The sequence below is a fragment of the Citrus sinensis genome, chromosome 5 (genome assembly GCF_022201045.2).
Source record: "Citrus sinensis cultivar Valencia sweet orange chromosome 5, DVS_A1.0, whole genome shotgun sequence".
NCBI lineage: Eukaryota > Viridiplantae > Streptophyta > Magnoliopsida > Sapindales > Rutaceae > Citrus > Citrus sinensis.
In genome coordinates, this window is record NC_068560.1 from 23,179,958 (window position 1) to 23,205,192 (window position 25,235).

General features: G+C 33.4%; 6 protein-coding genes across 8 annotated transcripts; 3 read left to right on the forward strand and 3 right to left on the reverse strand.

The window, feature by feature from the left end:
* Positions 1 to 948: 948 nt before the first annotated feature.
* Positions 949 to 3,819, reverse strand: LOC102612641 (ammonium transporter 2 member 4-like). The gene is made up of 3 exons (XM_006471605.3): positions 3,229 to 3,819; positions 2,277 to 2,562; positions 949 to 1,508 (listed from the first exon to the last, which is right to left on the reverse strand). The coding sequence occupies exons 1-3, from the start codon at positions 3,817 to 3,819 to the stop codon at positions 949 to 951; spliced, it is 1,437 nt and encodes a 478-aa protein (XP_006471668.3).
* Positions 3,820 to 7,531: 3,712 nt separating this feature from the next.
* Positions 7,532 to 8,834, forward strand: LOC102612336 (calmodulin-like protein 8). The gene is made up of 4 exons (XM_006471604.4): positions 7,532 to 7,752; positions 7,896 to 8,053; positions 8,170 to 8,250; positions 8,360 to 8,834. The coding sequence occupies exons 1-4, from the start codon at positions 7,659 to 7,661 to the stop codon at positions 8,495 to 8,497; spliced, it is 471 nt and encodes a 156-aa protein (XP_006471667.2). The 5' UTR covers positions 7,532 to 7,658; the 3' UTR covers positions 8,498 to 8,834.
* Positions 8,835 to 10,990: 2,156 nt separating this feature from the next.
* Positions 10,991 to 12,937, forward strand: LOC102612037 (calmodulin-like protein 8). 2 transcript variants are annotated; one of them, XM_025096002.2, is made up of 4 exons: positions 10,991 to 11,231; positions 12,127 to 12,284; positions 12,402 to 12,482; positions 12,626 to 12,937. In XM_025096002.2, the coding sequence occupies exons 1-4, from the start codon at positions 11,156 to 11,158 to the stop codon at positions 12,782 to 12,784; spliced, it is 474 nt and encodes a 157-aa protein (XP_024951770.2). In that variant the 5' UTR covers positions 10,991 to 11,155; the 3' UTR covers positions 12,785 to 12,937. The 2 variants fall into 2 exon arrangements, with proteins under 2 accessions (XP_024951770.2, XP_006471666.2); XM_006471603.4 differs by having other exon boundaries at positions 10,999 to 11,231; positions 12,647 to 12,937.
* Positions 12,938 to 16,523: 3,586 nt separating this feature from the next.
* LOC102611750 (calmodulin-like protein 11) lies at positions 16,524 to 19,010 on the forward strand. The gene is made up of 4 exons (XM_006471602.3): positions 16,524 to 16,661; positions 16,848 to 17,005; positions 17,175 to 17,255; positions 17,356 to 19,010. Exons 1-4 carry the CDS (start codon positions 16,586 to 16,588, stop codon positions 17,491 to 17,493), a joined length of 453 nt encoding a protein of 150 aa, XP_006471665.2. The 5' UTR covers positions 16,524 to 16,585; the 3' UTR covers positions 17,494 to 19,010.
* LOC102611166 (putative calcium-transporting ATPase 13, plasma membrane-type) lies at positions 18,010 to 23,294 on the reverse strand. Of its 2 annotated transcripts, XM_006471600.4 has the most exons (3): positions 22,824 to 23,294; positions 19,435 to 22,640; positions 18,010 to 19,315 (listed from the first exon to the last, which is right to left on the reverse strand). In XM_006471600.4, the coding sequence occupies exons 1-2, from the start codon at positions 23,249 to 23,251 to the stop codon at positions 20,156 to 20,158; spliced, it is 2,913 nt and encodes a 970-aa protein (XP_006471663.2). In that variant the 5' UTR covers positions 23,252 to 23,294; the 3' UTR covers positions 18,010 to 19,315; positions 19,435 to 20,155. The 2 variants fall into 2 exon arrangements, with proteins under 2 accessions (XP_006471663.2, XP_024952517.2); XM_025096749.2 differs by having other exon boundaries at positions 19,435 to 23,294.
* On the reverse strand, positions 18,201 to 19,145 carry LOC127902344 (uncharacterized). Its single transcript, XM_052441251.1, has one exon. It carries the CDS (start codon positions 19,143 to 19,145, stop codon positions 18,201 to 18,203), a length of 945 nt encoding a protein of 314 aa, XP_052297211.1.
* Positions 23,295 to 25,235: the final 1,941 nt, after the last annotated feature.

Genomic DNA, 25,235 nt, shown 5'->3' on the forward strand with positions numbered 1-25,235 from the left:
TACTCCTTTTACGTGGAATTAGGAAGCTGATTCGTTTTGCTTTTATCTACTGTAATGAGATTGTACATTTTAATGCTTTTTTATCTGCAGCGTCGCAACAAATTTTTACACTCTCAGGTTTATCATTCATGGGTCTTGAGTGTTTCTGCAAGTTCTGAGCAAGTGAGAGGGAATTTTGAAGGGTGAGCCCATTATATGGAGCCAAATAGTATATAATGACGAAATTACCTTGGCTGCCAAGACAAATTAAAACGAAGTCGTTTTAGTTCAATTGGATTCTTAATCTGGGCCCGTATGTCACAACATTAATTGGGCCGTTGATACAATCATAACAGATATTTTTATTTTGGAAGTATTCAGATAAATAAGAGGCTTGTAAAATCAATCAATTAAATTATTCATAATTTTATTTTTGTTTGTTATTTTTTTATCATATTTAATTTTTGTTATTTTTTTAATCATTTTTTTATTAAAGTTACATTAAGATGAGTTTAATTTAACTATTTCACTTTTATAACATAAAAATTGATCAAAAAGCCTAAAAGAAGCTATTTTGTAATAATAATTTAGTGTTTAGTTTTATGACCTATGAAATCTAACATTTTTAAATAAATCCAGTAATTTTCAACTGCTCATGTTTAATTGGAAAAAAACTTGACAATCCAATAAATTCATAGGATATAATATTACAAAGACATTTTTTTAGTTTAATTGAATAGTAATCATATTAATAAAAAAGTATCGATAAATAAATCATTAAAAAACAATGAACTTGCACGCAATTTTTTTTTTCAAAAAAAAAAGAAATTAAATAAAGTAGAAGAACTTTTGTGGGTATTTTTCATATTTTCACCCATATATGATAAACCAAGTCAAAGATAGTAATAAAAAAGTGTCATTTCATTATAGTACAGAATTTTACTCTAAATTTTCACATCTCAAAGCCAATCATACCATCTGAACTTCACCTACAGACCTTGAACCTACATAAGAAAATTCTTCAATATCATAAACAGAGTTGTGTTTGGGACTAACTTCAAATCTCTCTCTATCATCAACTAAGGCAAAAGCTTTTTCTCCATGCACAGCTTCATCACCTATATTCAATTCATCCTTAGACAATCTTAATGGAACTATCAACCCAATTAACCAACAAATAATGCTTGTTGTAGCAATGTTCAAACATATTACAAACGCAATGCCTAACAATTGAACTCCCATTTGCCGTAACCCGGCTGAAGTTCTACCATTTTGTAGCCCGTATGCTAGACCGATATATTTTTCCCAATCAGGCAACATGTAAAAGAGTCTGCATAATTTCGGCACGGCGAAGAAGCCGGTGAGGATGCCGCCTAGGGTTCCGGCAACGGCATGGGTGTGGAAGACGGCCATCGGATCATCGACGAGCCGTAGAAGCCCGATCTTGTTGTGTAGCACCATCATTGTGTACCATGGAACACTTCCTGAGATTAGCCCCATAAACAGGGCTGCCCAGCCTTGCACTACTCCTGTGTGTCAGGGTCATAAAATTGGCAATTAAGCATTTTCATGCGAAGTGCTTTCTAAAGAAATATCAACATCTACTTTTTTAAGTTAGGATCATCCTAATCTTATATTGAGCAAAACTTTAGCGGTGATTAGTGATTAAAAAATTAAAAAATTAAAAAAATTAAATCTTACATATACGCCATAATTAAAATATACATGCATAGTATATGATTCTTAACAACCTAAAAGAGCTCATATAATGAGAGGATTCTCATCCTTTAAATTAAGCATGGGAGATATATAGATTCTGCGAGCATATAACTAATCGTTAGTATAATGCTACACATCCTAACTAGTATTCTAAGAATTCTATTTCAAGAGCACAAGAACAGGGGTAGAATGAACAGGATTTTGTTTCATTGAGGGGCCAAAATGAAAAAAAAAACCTACAAATTGAAGAGCAAAAATTATATATAAAGTGGGCCAAGATGTAAAATTTTTTGAAAAATTGTCTAAGTATAAAATAAAAACCGTAACAGATGGAAGTTTTTAAGTTAGGAATCCTAACTTCGATCCGCCACTCATATTAAGATGTGTGACTTTACATATACTTTTAGTCGTAATTTTATAAATTATGGAAGTTCACCATAGATTAAATGAACGACAAGTCCTTACCGGTGTGAATTATGAAATCTATGGAAATATTAATTGGGAAATTAATTGAACCAATCATATTATGAAAGAAAAAGGAATTCGTATAAGTTACAAGGGTAATTAAGTCAACTGACCTGCCGCAGGAGTGATGCAAACGAGACCAGTGATCATGCCTTGTACGGCGCCAATCACAGAGGGCTTTCCATAGAAGGAAGTGTCGAGGAGGAGCCACGTCAGCAGGCTGGTGGAAGTGCACACGTGGGTATTAAGAATGGCCAGAGATGCGTCCGTGCTTATCGCGAAGGGTCCTCCGCCGTTGAATCCACTCCAGCCCATCCAAAGCAGTCCTGCGCCTGCAAGCATCAGAATTATGTTGTTTGGAGGGAACTTCTCTCTGTCTTTATCCGATCTGGGACCAACCTAACGGGTTAGCAGTTTAAACGTCGTCGTTAAAGAGACTATTCCCGTTCACGATAGAAAACAACAAATTGTATGCTTTATGAACTCTCCCTTTCCTCCAAAATTGAAACTATCTCCAAGAATTCTATACAAATCATAAATTGATATATTTTTTAATCAACAACATCATGTGATATTTTACCCTTGGCTGAAGAATTTGCAATTTTTTTTAATAAATGATTTAGTTTGTATATTTTAACTAAGATGTATTCTATTTTTTTTTACTATGATTATCATTATTATTATAATTATTATTATTCATAATTAAAAAGTGAATGCTCATGTGAGTGAATTTTAGTTTTATGTAATAATAAAAGATTTCGGTAATTAAACTTGTTCACGTCTACTAATTATATTTACAGTGAATTCCTCGATTCTGCAGATTTTATCACTATAAACATTTTTCTACACTGTCGCCCATATATGATAACGTCCATTGTGCAAATCCGCAAACTATACTACACTCGATTATCATCATTATTACAAGTAGAATTTGAGTATCTCGCTCCACTTTAGTATATTTAATGTAAACTTTGTGCCAATATCAAGCAGTTAATATTCCCATATTCATATAAATTAATTATTTCACCATCAAATGTGGTGAAGAATTATATTGATGAAGCTTACCCAATAAGAGGCAGTGAAACCGGCAACACCAGCTGAAACATGAATCACATATCCACCGGCAAAATCAATAATTCCAAGTTTTGCAAGCCACCCATTAGGGCACCATATGCTAAATGCAGCAACTGTATATGAACAGGTAAGCCATAATGGCACAAACAGCATCCATGCCCTGAAATTCATTCTCCCTAGAAGAGCACCAGCTATCAAGATCAACGTTATACACGCAAAAACGCCCTGGAAAAACACCATTGTCGCCGTTGGAATGTACCCTAAGAAAGCTTGCCCTAGAAGAAACTTCTCGTCCAAGGCAACATTAGGCTTTCCGAGGAAATTCACTAGCCTTTCGCCAAACGACATGCGGTAAGCCCATCCCACCCAGCTTACAAAAACCATGGCGAAGGCGTAAAATGCCATGAAGGCTGAGTTGATTGCCCATTTCTTGTGCACCAAGCTGCCGTAGAGGATGACTAGGCCTGGAATGCTCTGGAGGCCGACGAGCGTGGCTGCCGTGAGTTGCCATGCATTGTCACCTTTGTTCATCCACTCTGGATTTGCTTCATCTGGTAAAAGGTTTTTGGGCAGTTGGTCCATTTTTGAAATTTAGGGTTTTGAACAAATGAAAAATGATACTGTAAGAAAAGCACTTTAGGCTTATAAGTGGTTGATGGAAGTTAAATATGGGACAAAAAGGTATATAATTTTTTGTATGTTTTTTGCTTGGAAAAGCATGTGTATAAATTCTATTGGGTGTATAATTAGGCCGGCCATGGAGGTGTTAGCTAGATAGCTAGCCAGCTTGAACTTTTCTTTAGTCACTAATATTGAGAGCGATTAGCCAATTGAATATGTAATTTAACTTGGCAAAATCCCAATAAACAAGAAGCCATTAGCCATATAGAATTGTAAAAAATAAGTACAGGGAATGTTCTCAATCATTTTTAATTAAATGCTTCTGTCTTCAATTGAACTCAGTCTGGCTTCTCGCCTTGTATAATTTTTTTCCCCCCAGAGTCAATAGTGTCACATGTATTTTAAATTTATCCGAATGCCGGCTTGCTATAGCCTGCGAAGATCTTTCCAAATGAGGTTTCTTAATTAGATTTGCGAGATCTTCCATTGCTATTCGGACAAGAAGTTTTGTGATGGGCTAGACATTCGAACATTCAAAGAATTAAAAGCTATAGTAATTCTTTATATATTGTTGCGAAGCTGCCTTATATCAGTTGTATGTTCTAATAATTACAATCTTTTTTTTTTGGGTCAAAGATTACTAATTCTGCGTTATTAGTTTCAAGCTTAATGCTAAATGTACAAAATTTTTTTTAAGAAAAAATTATTTAGCATAATGGGAATCCAATCTCACCCATGTAAGAAACGTTTAAATCTCAGACCTCATATTTTCAATATAAGAAATTTTACCATCTCAACTTATGCCTTGATTAGAGTGATCAATAATGAAAAATTTACAAAATATAACAAATAAGTTAGAAGATGCATGTAGGGGGAAAAAAACTTAACATTATGTATTTATTTATTTTTCAAAAGTAGAGGTAGATAAAGTCACAAAGTACAAATTAATATTTTAAATGTACCCCTATGTACCTCCTTAGGACTCGAACATAGAAGATCAATCAAATAAAACTGTATAAAAAAACAACTCAATTATTAAGTCCTTAAGGGTGTAACAAAAACCTACAGTTAATTTGTAACTTACAACTGTTATAAGGTAGATGGTAGATATTTTGCATACATGTGAATTAATTGTTTGATCAGTATGTTTTTACGACTATATTATAATATTATTGGAGGAGAGTGACCTATAGTGTGTGATCATTTACTAAATTGACTTTATTCCCGAGTAATATGGGGAAAAACCCTAGTAAGAGAAACAAACCAACAGAAGAAACACTGCTTAGTAGTTTATAATTCACTATTTTAGTGGATTATTTGTTTTAGAAAAAAACTTTTTTCCTTCAGCTTTAGTTTTTTCTGTTAGTTAATTAAGCTAATTCATAACCATGCATTTGTAAATTTTAAGTTAATTGGTGCCATCATTATATATACTAGTAATGCGAAAAGACAATCAGATCAATTGTAACAATTAATTGGGAAAATAATTAATCGGCTGTGCAGATTCCTGCAGAGATATATCAAAGCTCGAGAGATTATAAGTTTTGCTCGTCACAACAGCGACTGTTCAAGTTATTGCCTTGTGAGTATTAAAAACTCTTTATATTTTCTATTCAGTTTCTTCATTTCCTTAGAAACATTAATAGTGATAAAATTTCCTTATAGGGCATGAAAATAATAGAAATATAAATCTTTTATCAAGAATACAGTTGTTCATAATTTTCAATTACGTTTCCAATTAATTTATAGTTACTTTTTTTTTTTTTCAAAGAATCATGTTCATAATGAGTTCTTAAACTTTTTTTGGCAGTTGAAATTTTGGTGATAACTAGCAATGTCATCCAATTTATTTTAATTATTGTACATCTAAATGGTTTTATAACATATATAAATTAGATTTTAGGAAAATGCATAAATATAAGTTAGGTAGACTCTTGATAATTTTTCTTGGAGTGTGAATTGAAGGTAATTAATTTTCCCAATCCGAGTCACATATTTGATAGCTCTTTCTAAAGGCAATTTGGCTGCAACCACATGCTAGAATTAATTTGAACGCACCATAATCTTTGACTTGTTATATACTCATGATAATCTGAATAAATATGACTGAAAATTTTGCTTTACCTACTTTCATTGAATGTTGATTTGAACATTAGCTAGCTGGGTCTGGAGTCTGGACTCACGTTGTCTTGATGGGATATCATCAATATTCACACATTAGATTATCTTTCGATCATATTTTTCAATTTCATAAAAATGTTTTAGATACATAGATAAACATTATAAATTTATTTGTGGTCAAAATCTCCTTTTTATAATGTTCGTTTCTCTTATTTACCCGTCATAAATTTGTATTTGCTAAAGTTTATATTCTATATGACGAAGTAGATCACGTCATTTTGATTAGTAAACGGTTAATTAGTATTAGAAATCATATTTTTAGTTAATGTAGGATGAATTAACATGATAAGGATGTTTACTGAATTTCAAATTTTTTAGTTAATGTTGAAGGAGATCAATTAAGTTACTAAAAATCACTTGTTAGTTGAACCTGTTCGATTTTAGAAAGTGAAAGAAACTTATCTTATGCACCAAACTGATGCTACAAAAGAGTTTGAAACAATTAAATGGTTCCAAAAATTAGTAAAAGCGAATTAATTACGCGGCTCCATTTTGATATATCGATATTGACATTTGATTTGATATATTATATTCTTGCCTCAAGTTGGAAAAGTCAGCCAACTTTTGCCGTGTAATTGAATTTCCTTCATTAATTTTTAAACCGTCTGAAAAATGAAAAGAAAAAAAATTAATTGACAATTTGCTTAGGTTTTTTATTTTTTTTGATGGGGACAATTTGCTTAGCTAATTAATCTAAAATTCTAGTTTTCTCAGCTGTGTAATAAAAAAGGAAAATTTCGTTTTGTGCAGCCATTATGGGTGTTTTCTCTCTCTCTCTCTCTTTTTTTTTTTCTCTCCCCCTTTTAGGTCATGCCTGCATTAGATTTAGTAGATCATTTTATTCGAACATTATATATTTTGTATTAAGTGAAGAATTTATACAATTCATATATAAAGATCTTTTTTTGTATGACTTGTTTATTTGTTAATTCCATTGGTCCAAGAAAGATTACACCATCAAGTCATCAAGAACGTGTTCAGTCAATTACTTTGAAAGTCAAAGCAGAAAGCACAAGTTACAAATATAGGAAGTTTATTAATTATTATTAAAATAAATAATTAACATTAGCATTTAAAAATCCCCATGCTAATTAAAATCAAACCACTTTAAAAACTGTGTCAGAAATTTATAGTCACAACCTTTAAATTAAAATAAATTATTAAAATTTTTGTCTATGAATGTCATTGGTATCAATATCACTCACATGCATGTGAAAATGGACACAAAGTCCACCACATTATATACTAATTAGAAAAAAAAACAAAGAGTTAATGTGAAGCGCAAATTGTTGAATTTATTAGTCTAAAAGAACCACAACCCAGATTTAATATTTCAAATAGTTTGAAATTCTGCTTGGCCCGTGGAAGATTTTCTACGGAAAAAAAAAATTAAAACTTGAAACAAACAGGTTCCAGAAAATTATACTATTCAGCATCTTTGACTAAATAATGCTTTGCCTTTGGAACTTCGGACGAGCAACTTTTAGCAATCATTGCGAGCATAAGTAGCTGTGAAAATTAAGCAATAAGCCAATAACAAGTGTTTGTGTTTGTCTCTCTTTCTATTTTTTCTCTCAGCTTTCTCTGGAAAGTCTAAAATTTTTGCAAGTTCACAAAAAATGTCCAATAATATTTATGCGGAAGATGTCTTGCCTGAAGATCAAATTGCTGAGTTTCAGGAAGCTTTTAGTATGCTCGACAAAGATGGAGACGGTACAGTTTCTTACTTAGTTTTATCACTGGTTATAATGCAACGCTATGTAGATTCCTGTAAAACAATTTCTTATTGCTAAAATCGATATATATTTTATAAAATGCTTCTTTTTTATTAACCAAATGGTTTTATAATTTGGCAGGGTGCATAACTTTTGAAGAACTGGCCTCTGCAATCAAATCACTGGATCAAAATCCTACGGAGGAGGAGCTCCGAAATATGATCAATGAAGTAGACCTTGATGGAAATGGGACTATCGAGTTCCTGGAGTTCTTGAAACTCATGGCTACAAAAATGAAGGTAAGATGTTCTTGAACTAATATGCAGTATGGTCAATTTTGTTAATTAATCACATGTATTTATACTTTGATGAACATATCTTGATGGAAAATTAATTATGACTGTATGTTTAACAGGAAAATGAAGCCCAAGAAGAACTGAAAGAAGCTTTTAAAGTGTTTGATAAGGACCAAGATGGTTACATATCACCAAATGAGGTTGAATTTTCCATCCCATATATGCATCAATTTTATTCATCTCTACGTATTGGCAACTACTTGAATAATTCTATTCATCTTAATTGTTGGTTCATGCATTAATTTGCAGTTGAGGCACGTAATGATGAATCTCGGAGAGAAATTGACGGATGAAGAGCTGGAGCAGATGATTCTAGAGGCTGATTTGGATGGTGATGGTCAAGTTAATTATGAAGAATTTGCCAGAATGATGTTGTTAGCTGTTTGATTTCTCAAAACTTAGGTTCCGGTTAAAAACTGTTATTCGGTATCCACATTTTTAAACCAACACTCTTAAAATGTTTGGTAAACATTTTTTAACTTACCGACTTACAATTAAATAATCAAAATATTTTTATACTTAAAGTTGTACTTGAAAGAATTATATAGAACGGAAGTACGAAACTATATGTTTGATTTAAAATTTAGGTTCGTAAATTAGATCATACAAATAATATCACTCTTGTAACCCTATAATGAGGCATTCTAATTTGTAACACGTGTCAATAATGCGTGGCGTGAAGATTTTTGTAATTATTTCCATGAATTCTCTAAAAAATTGACCTCGTGTGTGTGTGTCTCTCTATATATATATATATTAATTACTTGCTAACTTTTAAATAAAATAAAATAATATAATATAAATATGAACTACATAATTTGTGAATGTGACTCGGTCGGCCATGTTTGTCAGTATTATCAAAATCCAACCGTCGTGTGGAAAATTCTTCACTCCGTACGTAAAACGAAAAATGGATCAAGACCTCAAAATATCTTCGTCAAAGTACCTAATCTCCATGAATTTTCAGAGTCAGGTTGGTTGTTTAATCGGTCGACACAATATTTTTTCCCATTTCGTTTAGGTGCGATACATGACGATTGTATCCGTATGTACATAATAATTCCGTACGAAAGAATACGATTTGTCCTTGCAGAGAAGACTCGTTCAATTAAGTTTCATAAAAGTAATTTGTGATATTAATTAATTCAAATATAGTGCCCAGAAATTTCTTACGACTCTATTCAAATGTTGAGTAATTAGCATTTAAATTATTACAAAATGCTATTTGTAATTATTCTTATTTTAATTGTTGTTCGCACATTCTAGTAATTGTCTTTTTCGTTGAGTTTAAAGCTGATGAATTGATTGAGACTTTGCTTAATGATGATAACTTTAGACCAAAGAAATTGGTTTATATATTTCAAAGATTAATTTTCACCATCCTTAATAAAAATTTAGGGAAAAAAATAAAAAAAGAGAAAAGTCTTACATATAGAAATATAAAATATATTAGGCCGGCGAGCCGGCCTGCAAAGATGACATACATAATTAACTTATAATCTTAACTTAATACAAAAATATATACGTGCAATTAATCATGTGCTGAATGATTTGTCCTAATATAATATACTGATTTTGTATGACAAATAAAGACATAGGAAACGAAAATTTCCGTTTATTACTTGGGAGAAAATTAAGATTAATTTTTTTAAATAAAATTGATTAGTTACCATATGTGCAATTGGTAATTATATTTTTCTTTTCATATGGTTTATTAATGAAAGAAGTTCAATGCTGCCGCATTGGCTGATATCAAAACGCTTTATCGTTTCAATAAACTGATCAATCATAAGTGTGGTTTGAGGTAAAATAATAAAAGATAAAAGAAAATGAAAGTTGTTAACAGATTTTTTTATAAGGCTGAGAGATATTGATGAGTTTTGAAACATGAGGAGAAAATGATGAAATTCAACACACAATTAGAGTTTTGATTATTTTCTCCTTTTTCAACCAGCTAAGAAGCATAACTTCTTCTGGCGTAAATAAATTTTAAGCGCTTTCTTTAGCTGGCTACACATGATGAGTAGGGTATAATACAAGAAAATTGAACCAATTTAACACTTCATCGACAATCTAATTCATTCGTTAATTTATAACATCTGGATTGGATTAGATTGAATAACCGATTTTATTATTGAGGAGAATATCTTAAATATGTAATATTAATTATGTAATAATTGAAAATTGACAAAAATTCTTCTCTTCTTTGGCAGAATTAGCCATTTCTCAACCAGAAATTTTCCTTAATGTTTTAAAACTCATCAAAACCTCTCTGAAATTATAACGTAAACCATTGAGATACACTTTTAGGCGAAAAATTAATTTAATCCTTTTGTAATATATTTAATTAACTATATTTGTCATTGTTGCATAATTATTAGCCCGCCTGTGGGTATTTATTCAATTATATTACAAAACATGTTTGGGGTTACTCAGCCCCATTTTGTTCCGATTTAGCTCATTATGTTGAGCCCCTTTTAATAAAAAAAAAAAAGAATACTCCAATGTTTTTACGTTAATTATATTACATATTACATAATTATTAAGCAAAAGCGTATTTCAGTATATTACGTAATTATTAATCAAAAAATAGGTAATTTAAATATAAATAACGGAATAATAAATAGTTCATTGTCCATGGACCATAAATATAAACTACATAAAATTTCAAATAGTTTGAATTATCTTCTTGGCCCCTCCAAGATTTTCCATGGAAAATTTTTTTGATACAAATTAATGGGTTCCCGAAATTACGCATTCATACTAAACTTTTCTTTGTCAGCATATTTGACTAAGATAATGCATGCGTGTAACTTTTCCTTCTTCTTTTTTCCCCTTTTCTTACCCTTTTTCTCCTTGAAACGTAAAGAATGCGCAAGTTTACCAGCATTAGCAAGCATCTGCATACATACATATATATATAAGTAGCTGTGAAAGAAAATCAAGCTATTCCAAGCATTCCCAAGTGTTATATTTCTCTTTCTCCTCTCACTGAGAACTTTACTCTCCTGCGATTTCAACAGAAGAAATATTAACTCGAACAGTATGGGAGATGTGTTGCCTGAAGATCAGATTGCTGAGTTTCAGGAAGCCTTTTGTATGCTCGATGGGGATGGAGACGGTACAGTTTCTCAATCAACTTTATTTGTATTGCTATGTTTTACTGCAAAGTAATGTTGTATTGCTTCTATTCATATTTTATAATTAAACTGCGTCTGCTTCTATAATTATATTTAACATCTATGATTTCTTGGTACCAATCTGATAATGTTTAATTTCTTGTCCAGTTTATCGATGAGATTTTCATGCTTAACTTCTATAATAGTTATTATGCTTTTTCTATGACTTCCATAATTTGGAATGGCATCAGAGAAGCCATGCCTTTAATTTCTTCTCACAGCCGCTGGTTGATTGGGAGCGGTTCTAAAGTTAATTTTTGGTTAGATAGGTGGCTAGAGCGGCCAATTTGTTCTAAAGATCATGCTTCCGCATCTTCTCTATCAGGTTTAGTTTCTGATATCATTAAGGACTCTCATTGGCATATTCCTGATATTCTACGTCAGAAAATGCCCACTGTTATTCCCCAAATTGAGAATACAAGTTTACCTCGCTCTCCTACGGATGACAAGTTGATTTGGACTTGTACAGCTGATGGTTCGTTCACTGTGTCTTCAGCTTATAACATGTTGTGCACTTCAAGACTTTGGGGCCCGCATATCATTCCAAGAAATTCTCTGCTTGGTTGGCGTATTTTGCGTGATAGACTTCCTACTAATGACAACCTTAGAAGCCGTGGAGTTACGGTGGTGTCTGTGTGTAACCTTTGTGATGCTTGGTTCAGTTTTCCCCATGATTCGTACTCTTTTTTAATTTCTTTTTAATTCTATCTTCCTTCCCCCTGCCCCCCCCCCCCCCCCCCCCAAAAAAAAACTTAGTACCACAGTCATTTTGTATATGTACTTTTTTTTCTTTTTTTCATTATTCAATTTATTTAATAACGGCGTTTGATTATATAGGCTGCATAACTATTGAAGAGTTAGCCGTAGCTATCAAATCCTTAGATCAGAATCCTACAGAAGAAGAGCTCCGAAACATGATCAGTGAAGTCGATGTCAATGGAAACGGAACCATCGAATTTGGGGAGTTTTTGAATCTCATGGCAAGAAAAATGAAGGTATAAAACATCATGAACTGAAATGCCTGTTTTGCAATTTTCCTTAGAGAAAATGAAAATCACAAGCTTTGATGAAGATTGATCAGGGAAGATTAATGGTGATTGTATCTATTGCAGGAAAATGAAGCTCAAGAGGAGCTGAAAGAAGCTTTCAAAGTATTTGATAAGGATCAAGATGGTTACATATCACCCAATGAGGTTGAATTTAAGTTTTGATTCCACATTCCCATGTCCATCAATTTTTGTTTTTCGTGGAAACTTCTATACATTTGCTTGGACAAAGAAGCATAATTAATAAAGCGAAAGAAAGTCTGAAAATTTTCCAACATCTGTTTACTTAGTGGTCATTCATGGATTTGCAGTTGAGGCACGTAATGATGAACATTGGAGAGAAAGTGACGGATGAAGAGCTGGAGCAGATGGTTAGAGAAGCTGATTTGGATGGTGATGGTCAAATTAATTATGAAGAATTTGCCAGAATGATGTTGTTGCCCGTTTGATTGCCATCACAATGAATCTGAAATAATCCCCTCATCAAAGATTTTGTCTGGCAATAGTCGCCAACATGTTTTCAGATTATGAAATTGAAGTCTGTATGTGAATAAATATGTTACAACACGACGGCCGTTTAGCTTGTTTAGTACTTGCTAAATTATTTAACCCCTTTACTCGATCGATTAACATGATTTAACCCATAATTTTTTATGATAAAAGTAAGGCAATGATTAATTATTTTCCAGGTTTTGTAGTTTATAGAAGCAACACCATATATTCTTAGTTTTAAGGATCATGATAAGTTCATGAGTTCTGTCAAAAACTTCGACCCTACACATCTAACTAATGAACATGATTAGTCAACTTGTTGACATGACAACAATGTAATATTTGAACCAATTCGATTTTTTTTTTTTAACGAACCTACTCTAAATTTAATAACGAAGACATGGAAAAACTTATTAATGGTTTGGCGGTAAGTTCTTAAGAGGAGAATGACTAAGACCAAGATCTTCTACTCATGATCTTAAATTTTATCTTAGTAAATACATAGATGTGAATTGAAGAGGTTTAACATACAAATGGTACAAGATTCTTTAAAATCTAAGATGAATAGATAGATGGTCTTTTTTTCTTTTTTTTTTGAGGAGTGATATATATCCTATTTTTCTGTAATTAGATATTGAAGATAAACTTCTTGAAGTGAAAAAGTACACATTCTTTACAATTAGAGTAACATTTTTAACAAATAACTCAAGCTTTTTTCATCCCAACTAAGCAATGTGGCATTCAAACAATATTAGTTGAAAAGTTCAGCATTACTCCAGAAATTAATCTACATTAAAGTAGTCATCAATCATTGAATTTGACTTCTATTTAGCATTATATCGTTTTTCCTCAAGATATTAATTAAGAAATTACTTTGTAATTTCTATTCAGCTCTTTAGTCTTTACTGAAACGATTCTTTCTTTTTCCTTAGCTGGCTAGCTTACACTAATAAGAAATCAACGTTGACAGCTTCTTGCATGAACGAAATTATATATTTCTTTTGAGTCAATTTATTGGAGATAGAGAACTTCAAAATATTTTGCTCTTTGCTGGTTTTTATTCATGACAGACAAAAGTGTCATTAATACTGAAGGAGAACTTAAGAGGACTTCAACGTATATACGCAATCTGTGCTGTGTATATGTAGATATATATAGTTGAACAAACGTTCCGCCATGTATGCAGTTATTTGGAAAATAATCAACAAAGGTACTGCAAGATCATATAATTAATTATGGATGATTGATGAATCCTCAGTTTCAAATCGGACATCAATGCGTGAAGATGATAGCCAGGTAGGCTTAAAGTAAGCTGCTAAGGTGGAAGCGACAGCATATCAAGGGTGAATCTGCACCTTTCATTTTTGTCGGGATACAATTACGTAATAGAAATTTTCTTCAGTTCACAGCGTAAGCCCCCTTATTGCAATTCCAGGTGGTCAGAACATGTATTTTTCTCTACGTAATTAATTACTGGCGATGAAATTATGAGTGTCTATTTCTATAAATGGAACTCTCCGTAAATAATGACTTAACAACTACATATAAAAATATTCAAATACAGAATTTTGAATTTGTTAAAATTTAGGAAAGCTATTAAGTCACGTGATTTAATTGTATAATTGCTCGAAAGCTCTTAGGTCTTATAGTTTAATAGTATATTAAAGGGAAAAGGACAAACACACCCCCAACGTTTAGGCAAAGAGACAAAAATTTCCCTAACGTTTCAAAAAAGACATTTACACCCTAATTTATTATAATTTTACCATTATACCCTTCTAGCATATAAATTTTTTTATTAAATTATCCAATTTGTCTATATATTGTCAATAAATTTGTAAATAGACAAATTGGATATTATAAAAAAAATTTAATATACCCTCATTACCCAATTCCTCTATTTAAATTTTTATCAATAACCAATTTTCAAAAAAGACATCTGTACACCTAAAAAATTGTAAATAAATTATAATTTTTAAAAATAAAATTGGTTATTAATAATCAATTTTATTTAAACTTTAAACTTGTATATTTAACAATTCTCCACATGTCAATCATTTAAACTTGTACATTTATAACCAATTTTCTATGTTATTTATTATGGTATTAATAACCAATTTTATTTTTAAAATTATAATTTATTTACAATTTTTTTTAAGTGTGTAGATGTCTTTTTTGAAAATTAATTATTGATAAAAATTTAAATAGAGGAATGAGGCAATCAGGGTATATTTATAATTTTATTAACAATATATAAATAAATTGGATAATCTAATAATTTTTTTATATGCTAAAAGGGTATAATGGTAAAATTATAATAAATTGGGGTGTAAATATTTTTTTTAAAATGTTAAGGAAATTTTTGTCCCTTTACCTAAAGGTTGGGGGTGTGCTTATCATTTTCCCTATATTAAAGTCTAGATCAAGCTCAGTACTCTTAATACATACACATACTCACATATATATGTGTCTGTCTGTATGGATGTATGTAGCATAACCCTAGCTACGTTCTCTCTACCCACATATCCCTCAAAACACTCATTCATCTTCTTTAATATGTGAGCTGGATGGATAACTACTCTTTAAGGGGTGGATATCTGATCACTTCTTAGGTTGCGTCAGTCGGTTACGGGCGATTTGAGGGGTAAGTCGTACATGTCTAGTATTGTCCTAAATGAAAAAACTTCTAGGTGCCTATAGTAGAAAAGGACACGACGATGAAGTAATAGAGGAGTTACTCTCATAAAAATTAAAAATTCAAACAAAGCTGATATGCAAAAAGTGAAAAATTGAAAATAAATAAATAGATTTTAATATTAACACACACACACGACATGAATAACTTTTGGGTGATCTTAAATACAGGCACTAACTGAGGATGGGTACAAACAGTTAGCAATAAGGATATTTTTTGAGTGACTTCTATCATTCACAAGATGATTCACGGTTGAAGGTTAATCATATTTCTAGAAATTGTAACCAGTTAGACAAATTTGACTGTAGAATAAAAATGAATGGACTTTTAACAATAAATAAGTATAATATACTTGCGAATTAACATAAAAACTTTATATGAGAGAAAATACTCAACTTGAATATGAATTTAATATTGTTGCAAATGAATGTTTGCGAACGAATGTTTATTTTTATTTTTTCAATAATTGACATATATAAAAGGAAACAATGACTTGGCAACTTATGTTGGGATCAATTTAATATTGTTAAGGATCCAATATTTGAGTCCCAACTTTAATCTCAATATCATGTGTTACTCATCTATTGGATGATGGATTTCATAACTTATAAAATTACTTAAACATCATCTAATGAATGAATGCCACATACAGTATTGATTAATCTCACTTGCTTGCATGAGAAAGTGATTAAAATCCACATATAACATATTCTAGAATTATTTAAAAAAAGAAAATAAGAGAGGTAATGTGTGTACACAAATTAGTGAACAAAAACTTTTTTTTTCCAAATATATGGTTAGAATTCTTCCAGATCGTCCGAGATTTTCTACGGAAAGAAAAACTTTGAAACAAACAGGTTCCAAAAAATGCGCATAACTAATAAAATTTTCTTAGTCAGCAATAATGCAAGCACGTGTCTTTGGAACTTAACTAATACAATAGGCAATTATAAGTACCTATCAAGCCATTCAAACCATTTAATTTCCCAAGTGCTGTCTCTCTCTCTCTCTCTCTCTCTCTCTCTGCGTCTCTCTCATTTTTGAGGGAAAATATTCCAACAATATGGGAGATGTCTTGCCCCAGTATCAGATTGCTGAGTTTCAAAAAGCTTTTTATTTACTCGACAAGGATGGAGACGGTACATTTTCTTAATCAATTCTTACATTGATGCAAATGTCTGCGTATTACAATATGTAAATTACTGTAAAATAACGTCTTATTACTCTAATAAACTTCGTTTAATGATTGATTTATCATAGTCATAACGTATCTTTTTTTTTAATTATTCAATTTATTTACTAACGGGTTAATTTTGATTAAATAGGCTGCATAACAATTGATGAGTTGGCCGCAGCAATAAGATCATTAGACCAGAATCCTACCAAAGAAGAGCTCCGACACATGATTGATGAAGTTGATGCCAATGGAAATGGAACTATAGAATTTGAGGAGTTTTTGGATCTCATGGCAAAAAAAATGAGGGTAAAGTTAATTAATACCATGAATTAATCTAAAATTGGTCAGTTTGTAATTAATTAACTAATCAATCACACATATGCCCATTCGTTAATATTCCTTACAATTTATGAAAATCATGTGCTTAATTTCATGATCATTGATGGAAAATTATTCATGATTGTATCGGTTACAGGAAACTAAAGCTCAAGAGGAAATGAAAGAAGCTTTCAAAGTATTCGATAAGAATCGAGACGGTTTCATATCTCCTAATGAGGTTTAATTTTTCATCCCAATGCATTAATTTTGTTCACCTTGGCAACCCTTTTTTATTTCCCCTTTTGGTTAAATTTCTTGGTGGGTGCATGAATTTGCAGTTGAGACACGTAATGTTGAATCTTGGAGAGAAAGTGACAGATGAAGAGCTGGAGCAGATGGTTAAAGATGCTGATTTGGATGGTGATGGTCAAATCAACTATGAAGAATTTTCCAGAATGATGTTGGCTGCTGTTTGATTATCAGAATTAAACTGCGAGTCCCATAATCAAGTTCTGTCATGCAATAACTATCTTAGCGTTGTCTCTGCTCTCTTCTAATCAATATATAAATTTATTATTATTTTTTTACCATATGTATTGGGGTAGGACGTAGGTTGAAACCCAATCATCTATAAATTTATTATTCTTTTTTTTTTTTTTTGCACATACTTGTTGGGTTTAGGACCTTCGATATGCAGATATTCATCCCGACTAATGTATCACCACCTTTTTTAGTTAATATAGCATAATTCGACCATTCAATAATCCCCTCTCAAATGAAACTCACTAGAAGGGAAGCGGGGCTCCAATCCCGTCCCCAACCTCAACTAAATGCATTGCTAAAATTGTGTATTTTGATTTTTTTCTTTTTGGGATATGACCCGTTTAGCCTATATAACTTGTTAATTTATTCAACCCAATAACCTGATTAACATGATTAATTTAACCCATTTACGATGTTAATTATGAACAATATACACGTACAGTCTAAAATAATAATAACAGTAACTATTTTATATAATAATCAATGAAATGTAAATGAATGTTTAGTTTCAGTTCAGGTTTTTTAACGAATAAATAAGCTTAATATTTTTGACAGGGAGATTTTTTTTTTAAAACCCATTTTAATCCTTGCAACCATTAATATATATAAACATTCTTCAGAATCACAAAGAAAAGAATAATCAGCCACCACCAAGGTCAACATTCTGTTGCTGAATCTCGGAACTTTGCAAAGATGCATTGTTTGGCCCCGGGTTCGCATTTCTAGCACTCTCCCCATAATTACTTGCAGTAATAGATTCTTGAGCACTACTATCATCATTATTATGAAGCTGCTGCTGTTGTTGGGCCAGCTGCTGCTGCCGCTGTTGCAAGAACTCAATGACAGCCTGCTGCTGCTGCAAAACCCCAATGATGGCCTGCTGTTGCTGTTGCTGTTGTTGAAATCCAATCCCAACTTGTTGTTGTAACTGTTGTAGAATCCCAATCACGGCCTGCTGTTGCTGTTGTGAAAATCTCAACGCTGCCTGCTGCTGTAGCTGAATATGCCGTTGTAGCTGTTGTAAAAATCCGATCACCGCCTGCTGCTGCTGTTGTGCCTGCTTCTGTAGCAGTTGTAATGACCCACTCACGGCTTGCTGCTGTTGTTGGACTCGCTGTTCTAAAAATCCCATCGCTGGCTGCCGCTGCTGCTGCTGCTGGGCCTGGCTTTGCTGCTGATGTTGCCGTTGCAGGAACCTCATCACGATATGCTGTTGCGCTGCTAAACAGTGGACCCTGACATAAATAGCAAGGGACTCGTTCAGTTGTTGATCCTCCCAACTTTGCAAAGACGTGTTGCTCGGCACAGCACTCTGCAGACGATCAAGACGCAGTTGTACCCGTTGTAAATACTGGATCCATTCTTGCTGGTGTTGCTCTTCTAAAGTCTGGAACACGGCCTGTGTTTTCTGTTCAAAAGCCTGAATCGAGGAGAGAAGTAAGTTCTTTTGCAGTTTTAAAAAGTTTAGTCTAGCATTAGGACCACCAGCAACATAAACATCGGCAATCCTCTTCGTATTCTTCAGAAAAATCTTCAAAAAGGCCTTCAAAAGATCAACTCTTCCCGGAGGCACAAAGGCTTTCATCGCATTCACTATTTGATCCACGCCGAACACCCAACAAATTTTAAAGACTTATTCTGTATCAGAAGCATCCCCACCCAAACAATTCTCCAACCCATTATCTTTAAACACCTTAATCACATTCTCTTTTTCTGCATCACCGCCACCGATCTCTTTCTCATATTCACTCTCCCCTGTTAAATTGAAAAAAAAAAGTTATTGTTATTGTTCACATCATCACCACAGTTGAGAGGTAAAGCATCAGCCCAAACGATTTACAAAATTATCATTAAAATCAATAAAAAGATCATACCTGATGATGAACGCGCAGACATATTGATAGCTTTTTTTCGGGTAAATAAAAAAAAAAAATCGAAGAGATTGTTTTATTGGGTTTTTTGAATTTGAAGAAGTGACCACAAACTCTTTATAAATAATAGCAAGATTCCGACGCAGCGGCAGGCGCAGGGCGCAGCGCGGCACGCGCGGGGCGCGGGCAACGGGCTCAATATTTTTGACAAGAGTTATTTGAGCAGTGAAAATTAATATCCTAGCTCCGAGCGACTTACTTCAAAGATTTTTATGTATGTGTTTATGCCTTGAACTGTCAAGTTATATATAATCTACAATTTATTTTTCTCTGGAAAAAGTATAAAGCTGATTGATTTATTTAAAACCCAAAAAAAAAGTAAATTACTAGTAATTTTTTATTAAATTTTAGTATCACTACACGTCCACGTAATAACTCAGGTTTTTTCACCACAAGCAATGTGGCATTCTTGATGTGAATTTTGCCCTTCAGAATTTGATTAGTATCAATATATTTTGCCCACTTTGGTCAGTATCAATATGTTTAATTGGACAAGTAAAATTCGAAGGGCCCGACGAAGCAATAAAATTTTCTCTTGCATTCAAAATAAAATTTCATTCACGAAACTAATCAGCTATCATACTTATATATACAAATTTGAACTAAGAAAGTTACGACACTAAGCAAAGACAAAAGGAAATAATATTAACTGATAGAGAATTGATTACGGATTTTTGTGGATTCTTGAAGCTTCTTGGTTGATGGGAAGCAGCTGCTTGCCAGAAACAGGAGTGCACTTGATGAGAACACCAATTGGCCATGACATAGCTGCAATGCCAATGCATGCTGCCCATTGCCCCCAGTTCAGCCTCTCAGTATCAGCAAACTTCTTCAGAAATTCCACCATTACAAGTTGAAGAGCAATGGTAATTCCAATGATTGCTAGAAACAACTTGTTCTTGTGTATCCCTTTGAATATGTTCTTCTTTTCAAGTTTCCTTTCGTTGAACTCATTGAAGATTTGGCAGAGGACAAAAGTATTGAAAATCATGGTATCTTTAACGCTTTCCTTAACGCCCAAGATTGATCTTCCCTTGAATTGCAGAGTTAGTAAGATGGCTACCTGATAAATGGCCTGAGAGATGAGATTCCTCCACATGATTTTGGTTATAAGAGGCTTGGATCGGCCAACGGGAGGCTTTGACATGAGGTCATTGGTGGGCTGCTCGGTGGCCAATGCCAATGCTCCCAATGTATCCATTATCAGGTTCACCCAAAGAAGCTGAACAGCAGTTAGTGGGACTTTTCCTGAAGAAACAGCAGCGCCAAAGTTGATGACAAGAGCAGCAACATTGACTGTGAGCTGAAATTGTAGGAATTTCTGAATGTTGTTATAGACACATCTACCCCATCTCAGAACTGTTACAACAGAGGAGAAGTTATCATCCATGATGACAATATCTGAGCTCTCCTTTGCAACTTCAGTTCCTTGAATCCCCATTGAGAGTCCAATATCTGCAGCTCTCAGAGCAGGAGCATCATTTGTGCCATCGCCAGTCACTGCTACAACATGGCCTTTTTGCTTAAGGCTTTGTACCATCAGAAGCTTGTCAAGTGGGGATGATCTAGCCATCACTCTGATACTTTCAATCTTTGCTATTCTTTCTTCAGCCGAGAGACTTCTAAATTGCACACCTTCAATTACGGCCTCATCCTTGTTTAAATCCACATCAGGATTCAGGATTCCACATTCAATAGCTATGGCTCTCGCTGTGTGCACATTGTCTCCAGTTACCATCTTGACATTCACCCCTGCATTTCTACAGGATTCAACTGCTGCTCTGACGCCTGGACGACAAGGATCCTTCAAGCCCACAAGCCCCAGCAAGGTCAGTCCAGTTTCTTCAAGCTTCTCTTGAACTTGTCCATCAGCTTCAGCAGCTTTGGTGTGAGCAAAAGCTATGCATCGCAGGCTCTTGGCCGCCATTTCCTGGATAATTTTCTCAATTTGAGTTCTTTCTTCACCATCCAAGATTCTGATTGTCCCACTTTTGACATAATAGTGAGAACACATGACCAGTATCATCTCTGCAGCTCCCTTCCAGTGTGTATGAAAAACTTTTTCATTGATCCTCTTCATCAAAACTCCACTTCTCTTTTTCTCTGAATTGAAGGCCTCCACATTGATTACTGTACAGTATTGTTTCGGTTCATCAACATTCATCCCCAAATCAATCATAGCCCAAGAAAGAATTGCCTTCTCAGTTGGGCTACCAGTAATCTCAGAAGTCGATAAAGAATTCGAGTTGTAAACATTGCCAGTGGTGTTTAAACCAACTGCTTCTTGCAGCAACTCATAGAGATTCTGTGCTAATTCCAAGGAACATGCATCGCTCTTCATTGCTTCTTTCCCAAGCCAAAATTCTGTAACCTTCATTTGGTTTAAAGTCAGAGTGCCGGTTTTGTCAGTACAAATTGTTGTAGCTGAGCCCATAGTCTCACAGGCAGAGAGCTTTCTAACCATAGCATGATCCTTCATCATTCTCTTCATAGAAAAAGCCAGAGTAAGAGTAACAGCAAGAGGCAAGCCTTCAGGAATTGCCACAACAATAATGGTGACAGCAGCAGCAATAATATTGATCACAGAATTCATCACATCATCGAACTTCGTCTTCCCCCCAACAAATTCTCTTTTCCCCATCCCATCTCTTGTGTTTCCTGTGAAGTACCGAATCAACATAACCGCAAGCACAAGCACAGCCACCGTTAATCCAATCTTCCCAATCCAAGAAGTCAGCTTGTTGAGCCGAGCTTGCAAGGGAGTCTCCTCATTCAGCTCATGGCTAATAGAGCTCATCATCTCACCCCAAGCAGTGCTCATTCCAACAGAAGTGACAAGCATGAAGCCATAGCCAGCTGTCACTTTTGTACCCGAAAGCAAGAAAGGATTCTTCTCATCAACTTCAACACGATCACTTTCCCCAGTCATGCTAGACTCATCAACCTTCAAAGAATGGCCATTCAAGAACAACCCATCAGCCGGAATTTGATCACCAGTCTTCAAACAAACAACTTCACCAACGACAACATCAAAGATAGACAAACCCCGGCGCCTGCCATCTCTCACAACTTCGACTCTTATATCACTGCTTTCATTAGCAAGAGCCTGAAACTGCCTACTCTGCTTAAAATTACTCACCGCAGAGACACTGACAACAAGAAACACAGCAAATATAATGCTACCGCCATCGAACCAGCCTTCTTTTAGGCCAACTTGTTTAATGCCAAACCCCAGAGAGAGTAAAGCACAAACCAAAAGTATTATAATAGTTGTATCTTTAAATGCCTCAAAAACAAAACTTATAAATCTTTTTGCTGGTGGTTTTTTGTACCTGTTTCTTCCGAAAACATTGATTCTGTGGCCAAGATCAGCTTCACTGCCCCTGATGCCACCTTTGGTGTCACAATCAAGAATTGAAGCAACTTGATTAACTCCTCCAAGATTACTCAAAGACTCAAAACTCTTCTCTTTCACCATATTTGAGAGCATCTGCTTGTCCACGCCGACAAAGGGAACCTCATGATCATTGGTACTAATGTCAATGGCAACATAAGAGAGGGAGCGAAGCAAGACTTTGTTGTTGTTATGAAGAAACTTTTGGGACATTGAAACAAGAGCTCTGGTGAAGAATATGACCCTGAAGGCCATTCGCCACCTTCTTTGATGGCGTTTTGAGCACAATGAGAGGTCATCATCTTCTAATTCATTTAGCATTGTGTTTTCAACTGGTTTGTTTGGAGACCTTAGAGTCAGAAACATGGCTAAATTAAAGAACAAGAACAAGATCAAGAATTGTAACAATGGAACGAGTATATTATTAGTCTGTGAATGGATTCTTTTATAGATACCGTTAACTAGAGGCCTTATTTGCTATTAAAGTAGTACAGTTTAAAAGTTATAGTAAAAACAAAAAAATAAAAGTTACTTTCATCAACCACTTTATTATTTTAACTTAAAAATTACAGCCGCCTAAAATAATATCAAACGGGACTTAGTGGAAAGACAAAAAATTTAACTTTCTCTTTAAAAATTTACAAAATAAAGAATTTCTTTATTTATTAATTTTTTCCGTACGTTTTACCCATTTTAAGGTCTTTAATTTGAGTAATGATACAGCCACAAACTCTTGTACAAATTTATTTTGTACAAACTGATGTGGCATTAATTCATTGGTTGAATGAAAATATAAATTAATAAAAACAAATCATGTGGGCCAAGTGATATTTAATTCAACCAATCTTATCATGCCACATCAGTTTGTACAAAATAAGTTTGTACAAGAGTTTGTGGTTGTATCATTACTCCTTTAATTTTGCATGTAATATTAATTTAAATTTAGCATATTAAGATTATAGAACAGTCATGGATGCTACCAAAGCATTACTTTTTTTTTTTTTAATTCACTCCTTAATAATTGAGTTTTTTTTTAAATATTAACTTTAAATAATACAGTACATATCACAGTAATATAGAAATAAATCCGAACAACCAAGGCCTAGATAAGCCAGAAAAACAAAGCTAAACTCTCTCACATCTAGTGGCGAGACTCAAACCCTATATCTTAAAATAAGATGATACTGACCAATCCAAAGAATTGTTGGAAATTAAAAGTTGAGACCTCTCAATAGTTATAAAGTTTTTTTAGCTTTTTTCTTTCGGTAAAATACAAACTTTTTATTACATTTAAAAAAAAAAGAAACATAAATGGCACAGATGTTTCAAAGTTAAAAATTAAGAGTTCTCTAATTCTTTAAAATCGTGAAAAGTTATAAATTTTAACCAACCAACAATAAAAATTTGGAAAGGTTTTAGAAAGTAACTAGCATGCTTATCAAGCAAGGCATTGTTGATTTGTCTTTTTATAATTTTTCTGCCACTCGTGCATCTTGATTCTTGAAAGTCTTCTCCTAAAGTAAGAACTTGCAGCACAAGTACTTCCTGCCTAAGAATAAATTTTCTTCCAAGCTTTGCCTGATTTCACATTCTTTAACAAGTCATTAAGGATTCGACGATGATCTTTTGTGATTCGAATTCTGTAAAGATTAAAATACGCACGTCAAAATAAGTGACATGTGTTTTGTGAAGTTGGTATAAATGCAGCTCCCAAATTGATTTTCACACAAACTGTTACTTCCATAATATTCTGCACAACGTTTCTTTGATATTCGTTACTTACGACGTCGTATAAATAAAAGTTGGCTGGCCTTTGCATTGCGGCTTTGCTTTGATTTTCTTCGATTGCGGCTCCAGGCCCAATCCCAAGCCCATACTGAAACAAACCCAAACACAGTTTGTTCTCTGTTTACGTCAACTTTACGTTTTTTTTCTTTTTTTTTTCCCTATATATATATATATAGAATTAATAAGATGATAAAAAGTAGAAATCTACTACGATGCTGAATAACTGAAATATATCTTCATTTTCTTTTATAACTAAATTTCCTCCTCAGTCAAATTTATCTTATATATATATTATTTAGACAAAGGACAACTCAATCCCCTTCTCACTGTGTAATAAAATTCAAATCCTAAACCTTTTATTTCAAGACAAAAGATTTTATTATATCAATTAGATGACACTCAACTCCCCACTTTTATATGTCATAATCTTATACAACATAATATCATGTTAATTACCAGATTGTTCCCCTTATTAAACCAAGCCACTTTATAATAGTTGAGGGGAAAAAGAAATTAATATTAGTTAACTTTGATGGCTATCCGCGAATCTTGGGGAGGCTCC